General features: G+C 31.7%; 1 protein-coding gene across 1 annotated transcript; it reads left to right on the top strand.

Moving 5' to 3' along the window:
- The first annotated feature begins 1,391 nt into the window (after window positions 1-1,391).
- Window positions 1,392-8,307, top strand: LOC130218377 (serine protease 27-like). The gene is made up of 6 exons (XM_056450567.1): window positions 1,392-1,496; window positions 5,451-5,471; window positions 5,572-5,740; window positions 5,855-6,129; window positions 6,888-7,030; window positions 7,717-8,307. The coding sequence occupies exons 1-6, from the start codon at window positions 1,442-1,444 to the stop codon at window positions 7,996-7,998; spliced, it is 945 nt and encodes a 314-aa protein (XP_056306542.1). The 5' UTR covers window positions 1,392-1,441; the 3' UTR covers window positions 7,999-8,307.
- Window positions 8,308-10,498: the final 2,191 nt, after the last annotated feature.

The raw sequence follows: 10,498 nt of genomic DNA, 5'->3' as shown, positions 1-10,498 counted from the left end.
GAATCCAAAAATCATTCTTAAATGAATACTCTCATTCCTGTATGTCACTTGACGAAAGATTAAAATAATTCAGCATGTGTTGGAGTTCACCAATGTGTGACCATAAAGACACATTCATAAAACTAAAGCAGGTTCGGTAAAGACAAGTTCGGTTATTTACCCATCCTCCACATGTACCAAATCTTTACCAAACAGGTTTGAATTTCTTTCTTCTGTTGAACACAGAGGAAGCTGGATGTCAATGGATGCTGAGAACATTCTTCAGAATATCTTGTTTTGAGTTCAACAAAAAAAAAAAAAAGAAATTCATAAAAGTTTAGAACCACTTGGATGTGAGAAAATGGTGAGGAGATGTACATTTTTGGTGAACTATCCCCTTAACCATGAAGAAATGTGTTGAATACAGTACCTAACCTTCTTACACTCGAATAAAGCATCAAAAAGCCAGATTTCCCTATCGACAGATAATCAAAGGTTAATAAAAAAGGAGCAATCAAAAAATAAAGGAAGTTTGATATTGTGATTTGTAAATAACAACAGTTCATTATTTTTTATAGGTAAGCTTTACAGTATATTTAGAGCCCAACATGTTTCTGGTTGATGAATAATATTATGTATAATAATTATAAATAATACATTTTCTCTCCATGACTTGTTGGACATTTTTAATAAATAGAGGTGTCACACTAAAGGGCAACAAATATTATAGTGACTGCAAAAAAAGATTAATATGTGAAAAGTTAAAAAAACTTAAAAGGTGCACATCATGGGCTTCACAGGGGGCTTCATGGTTTTGGAAATGGAAAATTGGAAATTCAAACTTTCATTGGAATTACATTATCGTGTCACACCAGAGGAAATTGTTTTCAGTGACAAAATGAATAAAGTATTTTTAGAAAAAAATAATGGCTATTTACTTAAATATTTGTCAAATTAGGCCTGAGGTATTTATTAGTGGTTTTAGGATTTACTTTAAGAGCTGTACTTTTTTAAACTAATTGAAACAGTCACACCATATGACAGTTTTGAGATTTGGATTAAAAATGCAATAACTAAATAATTAAAGATGCAATAACACAGCAGCTTTCATAAAAGAGGTTCATGTACGACAAAAAAATGTGTAACCATTTACTGCATTTTAAATGATGACAATACTAATTATATTTGTTTTTGTAATGTGTGACAGTGATAATTCAAAGTCAAGTCAACAACTTGCTGAAGCATACTGAAATTATTAGCAAATAAAACAACAACAAAAAACAGCTGCTTGAGGAAAAAATATGATGTGGGTGGAGGCAGGAAGTTTCTTGATCAAGGCAGGAGTATTTAAGCATTACAGGTAATTATAAAGAGAGAGCAGTAGAGACAGCAGTCAGTCAGTCAGTCAGTCAGTCAGTCAGTCAGTCAGTCAGTCAGTCAGGACACACAGCAGAACTAAAGAATGAAGTTTAACACGGTCTTCTGTGTGGTTGGAGCCGTACTTCTCAACATTGCAGGTAAATCCACTAATAACTGCCCTTGAATTAACTTCAAAATATTTTCTACAACCAAGGGTAAGATTGAGTGTTTTAGCAAAATTAATTATATTTAACTAAATGTCTTTGCATGTAGCGTAACTCATCTTAACTTCTATTTATTGATGAATTTATTGAAGAAACGTGATAAATGTTCTAGTAATAAGCCGGAATAATAGCTATAAATATTAATGCCATAATATTCAGTCTCCAGTCTCAAGTGGAACTAGAGAAGATGAGCAAAGATGCAGAGGGTGCAAATTAAATAAATGAATAATTTTATCTATAACAGACAGCATATGGACAAGCTGCCACAAAAAAAATAATAAAAAATAATCTTTATATGATTTTCTTTATTTGTGGTATAAGCGCTTACAGTTTAATGCAAATCAGGAACGTTTACAATTAGGAATTGTAAATATCTCTGTCACTTTGTAAAAACAAGTCAAAGTCAGCCATTTATCAATTCAACCACATGTGCAGGACATACAGAGAATCAAAATTGCGTTACACTCAGACCCTAGGCACCTATACATATATATTAATACAAAAAGTAGAATTTTAGAAAGAATTTACAATAAATACAAGTACACATAAAATATAATCTAAAAATATAACTAAAAAAAAAATTGTAAACAATACAATTACAAGTAAGGGCATATGGCAAGGAGTGCAAGCAGTAAAAATACAGTATAATGTAAAACGGTATATAGTGCAAAAAATACAGTATAATGTAAAACAGTATAAAGTGCAAAAAATACAGTATAATGTAAAACAGTATATAGTGTAAAAAATACAGTATAATGTAAAACAGTATATAGTGCAAAAAATACAGTATAACGTTAAACAGTATATAGTGCAAAAAAATACAGTATATTGTAAAACAGTATATAGTGCAAAAAATACAGTATAATGTAAAACGGTATATAGTGCAAAAAATACAGTATAATGCAAAACAGTATATAGTGCAAAAAATACAGTATAATGTAAAACAGTATATAGTGCAAAAAATACAGTATAATGTAAAACAGTATATAGTGCAAAAAATACAGTATAACGTTAAACAGTATATAGTGCAAAAAAATACAGTATAATGTAAAACGGTATATAGTGCAAAACATACAGTATAATGCAAAACAGTATATAGTGCAAAAAATACAGTATAATGTAAAACAGTATATAGTGCAAAAAATACAGTATAATGTAAAACAGTATATAGTGCAAAAATACAGTATAATGTAAAACAGTATATAGTGCAAAAAATACAGTATAACGTTAAACAGTATATAGTGCAAAAAAATACAGTATAATGTAAAACAGTATATAGTGCAAAAATACAGTATAATGTAAAACGGTATATAGTGCAAAAAATACAGTATAATGTAAAACAGTATATAGTGCAAAAAATACAGTATAATGTAAAACAGTATATAGTGCAAAAAATACATTATAACATTAAACAGTATATAGTGCAAAAAATACAGTATAATGTAAAACGGTATATAGTGCAAAAAATACAGTATAATGTAAAACGGTATATAGTGCAAAAAATACACTATAATGTAAAACAGTATATAGTGAAAAAATACAGTACAGAGTGAAACAGTATATAGTGCCAAAAATACAGTAAAATGTAAAGCAATAAATAGTGCAAAAAATATAGTATAATGTAAAACAGTATAAAGTGCAAAAATGCTGTATAATGTAAAACAGTATATAGTGCAAAAAAAACAGTATAATGTAAAACAAAATAAAGTGCTAAAATTACAGCATAATGTAAAACAGTATATAGCGCAAAAAATACAGTACAATGTAAAACAGTATATAATGCAAAAAATACAGTATAATGTAAAACAGTATATAGTGCAAAAAATACAGTACAATGTAAAACAGTATATAGTGCAAAAAATACAGTATAACGTTAAACAGTATATAGTGCAAAAAAATACAGTATAATGTAAAACAGTATATAATGCAAAAAATACAGTATAATGTAAAACAGTATATAGTGCAAAAAATACAGCATAATGTAAAACAGTATATAGCGCAAAAAATATAGTACAATGTAAAACAGTATATAGTGCAAAAAATACAGTATAATATAAAACAGTATATAGTGCAAAAATACAGTATAATGTAAAATGGTATATAGTGCAAAAAATACAGTACAATGTAAAACAGTATATAGTGCAAAAATACAGTATGATGTAAAACAGTATATTATGCAAAAAATACAGTACAGTGTAAAAGTATATAGTGCAAAAATACAGTACAATGTAAAACAGTATATAATGCAAAAAATATAGTATAATGTATAACAGTATATAATGCAAAAAATACAGTATAATGTAAAACGGTAGATAGTGTAAAAAAATACAGTATAATGTAAAACAGTATATAGTGCAAAAATACAGTATAATGTAAAACAGTATATAGTGCAAAAATACAGTATGATGTAAAACAGTATATAGTGCAAAAAATAAAGTGCAATGTAAAACAGTATATAGTGCAAAAAATGCAGTATAATGTAAAACAGTAAATAGTGCAAAAAAATACAGTATAATGTAAAACAGTATATAGTGTAAAAAATACAGTATAATGTAAAACAGTATATAGTGCAAAAAATACAGTATAACGTTAAACAGTATATAGTGCAAAAAATACAGTATAATGTAAAACAGTATATAGTGCAAAAATACAGTACAATGTAAAACAGTATATAGTGCAAAAATACAGTACAATGTAAAACAGTATATAATGCAAAAAATACAGTATAATGTAAAACGGTATATAGTGCAAAAAATACAGTATAATGTAAACAGTATATAGTGCAAAAAGACTTGTAAACATGATAATTATGATAAAGTGACAGTGTCATAATATATAGGGAGGTAATAAATAGCACAACTGGAATAACTACAGCAGTCGCGATCGCCTAATCTCATATGAACATAAGATTGCGATGACATATGATGACGTGTGCAGGTGCTGTAGTGCCATCCCAATTCTTTGTAATACATTTTGAAGCCCTTCCTCTTCACACTCGGTTTTAGGGGCCAAGGGGAAAGGGTAGGGGTAGGGGTACAAAAATAGAATTGGGATTGGGCAACCTAAACAGAAAGATGTATTATTTGTGTTTTTGGAAGGTGACAGAAAACACTGTATTATGTCAGATCACTGATTTCACTTTGTAAAGAAACACTACAACAAACTAGACTTGGCCGACATACAATACTTCCCCAATTTTGTGACATGCACAGTGCTGATTTTAAGTAGGGTTCGCAGATCTGTGTGAAAATGGATAATTTTAACAACTTTGTCATCAGAATGGAAAAGCGCAAACGTGTGTGTGTGCGTGTGTGTGTGTGTTTGTTTGTGAGCATGCATTTCCTTGTTTTCAAGGTTTCCTTTTATTCACTTTACTTGTTTTTGATTATGTTGTGCAGTGCACCTGTTCTATGCTATGTTTATTATTATCATGTGTGATTGTAGCCCTTTGTTTGGTCTCTCTTAATTGTATTCTTTCCACACAAGAAAACACATACACACATATACATCTGCACTGGTCACTTTATGTAACATTGGACTGCTAGTTAGTTACATCATGCTACCTCCCTATATATTATGACATATCCGTCTTCAAGCTAAAGGGAATTCGGACATCCCTACCCCTTGACGTGAACGCAAAAAAACGAGGGGCAGAGGTAAGTGGTAGGGCTAAGGGGTAGAATTGGGATTGGGCCTAAGTCCCAGAAACAGATTTCCCCTATCATCTAAATGTTTGGCAGCAATCTAAAAACATTCAAATCAATATTATTTTCACAAATTTACAGCTCACTTCATGTAAATCACATGAGCAACATGCATGGCAACACATTTTTAATATAAGCCCTTTTAATAAAGAACTAATTTCTTGAATTTTTTACACCCAAACAGGCTGTCTGGGTCAGTTAGATGGTAAGTTGTTACAATCCAAACTCCTATTCAGTCACACCAAATGTTTGGTTGTGGATGTGTTGTGAACAGGTAATGGTGAAATCCTCTTCTCTCTCATCAGTCTGTGGTCGAGCGCCTCTCAACACTAAGATTATTGGTGGACTGAATGCAACAGAAGGGTCTTGGCCATGGCAGGCCAGCATTCATATTAAGTCAACAGGAAAATTTTATTGCAGTGGGTCTCTAATCAATAAGCAATGGGTTTTGTCTGCAGGTGACGTCTTTGCGTTGTAAGTATCCAATCTAATATTATCCTAATCTTCTAGAACTTTTTGATAATAAATTTCAAAATGTTCCAGAATCATAGTGTGCACAGTGAAATTACAATTTCTGTATGTTTACAGAGTCCCTGCCTCTAACATTGTGATCTACTTGGGACGTCAGACTCAAAATGGCTCAAACCCACATGAGATATTCAGGACAGTGACGAAAATCATCAAGCATCCTAATTATAACAGTCTTGGCAGCAATATAGCACTTCTCCAGCTCTCTTCCTCCGTGCCATTTAGTGATTACATTAAGCCGGTCTGTCTGGCTGCTGCTGGTAGCATGTTTGTTGACAGGACAGAGAGTTGGGTCACTGGATGGGGCTCGATCAATACTGCTGATACAGTGCAGGGTGATGAGCATTGCTTCAAATATGTTATACTCAATTATGGTTTTAAACATAAACAAAATGCAGAAATTTAATTAATTTATAGTTAATTTTTGGCAACTGAAAGTTATCGGTAAATAAAATGGCATGTTTGGTTTTCAGCCAAAAGAGAAAATGGCTGAAAGTATAAGCCAAATAAAAGGTTATGCTGCACAATTCTATCCAGTATACTTGTTCCTGCTGCTTGCAATAGCACTACTGTGCTGCCATGGCAATAGTGGAAAAATGACGCCTCTCAAATTGATGACTGTGAATAGAGAATGGCAATTTAAGTTTGGGCAAGATGTTTTATGAGACGCACAGGAGCGCACAATGTAAACCGTGCAAATCACCACAGAAACAAATCATTATTGGAAAAAACACTCTTTCTGTGTGTGTGTGTGTGTGTGTGTGTGTGTGTGTGTGTGTGTGTGTGTGTGTGTGTGTGTGCGTGCGTGCGTGTGTGTGTGAATTATGTATATCAGTCTATACATGATCAAATTAACCCATAGAGAGCAAGAGGATGGAACGTCTCAGAATGCATTGCATGGTGTCTCACTGCCATTCTCTGTTAGATGTGGTTATTTTATTGGCTGGTGTTTTTGAATTAAGTATAATAATAAGCTACAAAATTGTATTTAATTAAAAAAATCATAATTGGTTTCAGTTTTAGGCCAAGTCCAAGTTTCCATTTTGGTGCATCCCTACATGACACTGATCTATGTTTTCATTGTATGTGTCAGAACTCAAGTTTCCTGACATACTGCAGGAGGTGGAGAATCCCATTGTGAACAACATTGAATGTAACGCTGCCTATGGAGGAATCATTACAGACAACCTTTTATGTGCTGGATTTTTAAATGAGGACGGAAAAGCCCCATGTGCAGTAAGACATTTTATAAGGCACTTTTTATCCATTCCTTTCTCTATGAACGTGAGAGACCAGATATTTGATTTTCAAAATTTGTATAGAAACATTCTTAAAAGTGAAAGTACACTTTTTAATATTTTAAATTTATTCCTTAATGATTATGGCTCATGTGATGAAGTGCTTCAAATAAGTCAATAGTCAAGTTAAATATATTTACTCAAAGTTTACTGTGCACATTCTCCAGTTTGCGTGGTACAGCAAGTGGCGTACACACATTTCCGCCACCATTTTGTTCTTACGCCCCATTTATAAATGAGACAGTCTGAACTGTTATATTTTACTACATTACCAATGCAGATCTTTATCCACATGCCTACCATAAATAGCAAAACTCGCATATCTAAAAATCTAGAACTGTATGTATTATGTTTTTTCCCTCCATTTATTACATTTCATTTATACTCATATAATATTAAGATAATTTGCATAACTGAGCATGAACCTGAAAAGGTTATATATACACTGTTGCACATCCAAAAACTGTATATTTAGAAGTACTTTATATATCCATTACTTTTTAAAGGAACTTACTATTACAATTGTTATAACAATTACTATCATGTTTTACTGTGCATCAGCATCTCAAACTCATATCTGTACCAGTATTATCGTAGAAGTGTAAACTGTGTTTGTCGTTGCAGGGAGACATTGGAAGTCCACTGGTCACCAAGCAGGGCTCCCTCTGGATTCAGTCTGGAGTTGTAGTCGGTGGTTATTGTGGTCTAACTGACTATCCTACTATATATGTCAGAGTGTCTGAATATGAGGACTGGATCAGCTACTACACAAACACCAGTCTGCCTGGATTTGTCTCATACCCCCTCATTTTGATTTTCACTAGTAGAGGATCAGTCAACCTCTCCTCATTTCCCCTTGCTCTCGCATTCTCCATCATTTCTCTCTTCATCTCACGCTTCTTTTAAAGATTGAGACATAATCTGTTGGATGTGGTACTGCAGCGATTATGACAATTTACTGTACACACTCGCATAAATGGGTGATATGGGCATTTCTTTTTAGAATCTTTTCTTTGGTGGAAATTATTTAATTTCAATTTAATTTGTGGTCAGTTTATATTAAGCACAAAACTTTGCTGTAATTAAGCATTCTTTTGAAAGAGAAGCTTTACACATTGTATTCATTTATAAGCGCAAATCAATTAACATGCACCTGTTGCAATAGATTAATATCTATTTCTGTATTTTCCTCAAACTAATCATTCACTATGCAAAATAAACAATGAAAATCATTTTTGTGGAAGCTTTTTCCTATTATTGTATTTAAGTTTGGGTCAGTGTTCATAATCAAACTATAAATGACCAATTAAACTGGATTTTTGAATTGATGATGGTAAAAGGAGATATTTAAAAGGGTGTTTGAGAGCTGCATGAACTTCTTTCTATCATTATGAAACACTTAAACATATTCAAGTGCTAAAATGTTCACAGTTTTGCTAATATCCATTCTGCCATACAGTATATCATGGGTTGTGGGAGTGAAAATATGGTAGTAAACAATGGCCCCCTATAGCCTATTCACATGTGGTCTGTTCCAAAACACTTTTGATGAGAGCCCAAGTATACTGTAAGACATAAATCGCACAGTGTTCAACAGGGGAAAAAGTCTATTGTATTGTGGTGACATGGAAAAGTTCGCAAAACTTTCAGTTGAACATGATTATCTACAGGTTTATCTTTATTCACTTATATTTTGCATTGTGTTAATGTTTTTTACTTGCACACTACAATTTCTCATGGCATCAGGTTTATATTTAGAATCAGGGTACTGTGAAGAACAACAACATCTCATTTCCTTATACTTTTTGTAAACACAATTATATTACTGGAACCAAAGCTACTGAAGGAATGCAGCATAGCAGGTGTGAATTGGCACAGCAGTGATTTACCAAAGTACATGTGACTTTACCTAATGCTACCCACACAACCACTTCATCCAGATTCTGTCAGCTCAGCCACTTTCACTTTTACAGAGAAGCACATGATACATCTATTACAAAATATGGCAGAATCATGATCTTTTACAATTATTTATGAAGAAATCATTATTATTAAAATATTTATATTGAATATTAAAATAGTATACAATTCTAGTTCAGTATGTAAGTTTTAATGTTTAAACAGTCACAAATATTGCATGAAAAAAAAAACATCCAGTTAGCAGAAGTTCTTATGTTAGAGATCTTATAGAAAGACAACCATAACTCAAAAAGGAAATTCAATCAAAAAGTACTTCTGGGGTAATTAATGTAGCAGTGCTCTTTGGATAAAGGATTCCTAAAGAAATAAAAAAATAAAAAATAACCAGTCCAAGGCACTTGAAATGTAGGTGGAAAAGTTAAACAGCCTTTATTCCCATGGCTATGATTTACAGTTGAAATCAGTATAATTAAACCAGTTTAGATTTTTTTTTCTTTTTTTAATATTTCCCAAATAATTTTTTACCAGAGCAAGGAAATTTTTACAGCATGTCTGATAATATTTTTTCTTCTGGAGAAAGTCTTGTTTGTTTTATTTCAGCTAGAATAAAAGCAGTTTTAAGGTCAAAATTATTAGCCCCTTTAAGCTTAATTTTTTTCGATAGTCTACAGAACAATCATTATACAATAACTTGCCTAATTACCCTAACCTGCCTAGTTAACCTAATTAGCCTAGTTAAGCCTTTAAATGTCACTTTAAGCTGTATAGAAGTGTCTTGAAAAATATCTACTTAAATATTATTTACCGTTTTTCGAAATGTATTATTTAAACTATTATGTTTAAAAATGTGGAAAAATCTTCTCCCAGTAAAACAGAAATTGGGGAAAAAAAGAAACAGGGGGGCTAATCTTTCAGGGGGTTTAATAATTCTGATTTCAACTGTAAAAACAAGTGTCTTTACAAAACTTGCCTTCATACGGATGACAATATTCAGGTGTGTCTGGGGTATATTTCAACACTCAGTGTCACATGACACAATTTAAAAAAACTGAACAGTAGAGAAAGTTATATAGCCAACACAATAGTATCAACTCCAATTGTTTTTCTTTTTTCTTTTTGTCTACTTTTTTTCCAAATCTACTAAATAGAAGCTATTTTTCTCAACATCCTCAATCTAATCATATCTTCCTGATTGGGATCTAATGAAATGATAGATTTTTACAACAACCATTAATGTCTTATCAACTGTTTTTCTAATTATTTTTACTTTTCCACACAGTCTTAGCTATAATCAAGTAATAAGTGAGTATTCTCACTTTATATTTAAAGAATTCTAACTTTTTCTATATGAATCAGTCTTTATCATTTATCATAACTGAATGTTTTATTTACCATGTTACAAAATATTCATGTTTTAGAAAACTTGCAATAAATTTCCAGTATTTTTGCCCAAATATTATTTCTGAGTTGGACATCAGACTGACAG

This window comes from Danio aesculapii, chromosome 3, assembly GCF_903798145.1.
Source record: "Danio aesculapii chromosome 3, fDanAes4.1, whole genome shotgun sequence".
Lineage (NCBI taxonomy): Eukaryota > Metazoa > Chordata > Actinopteri > Cypriniformes > Danionidae > Danio > Danio aesculapii.
Note: the sequence above shows the minus strand (reverse complement) of the source record. Positions and strands in the feature narration are given on the sequence as shown.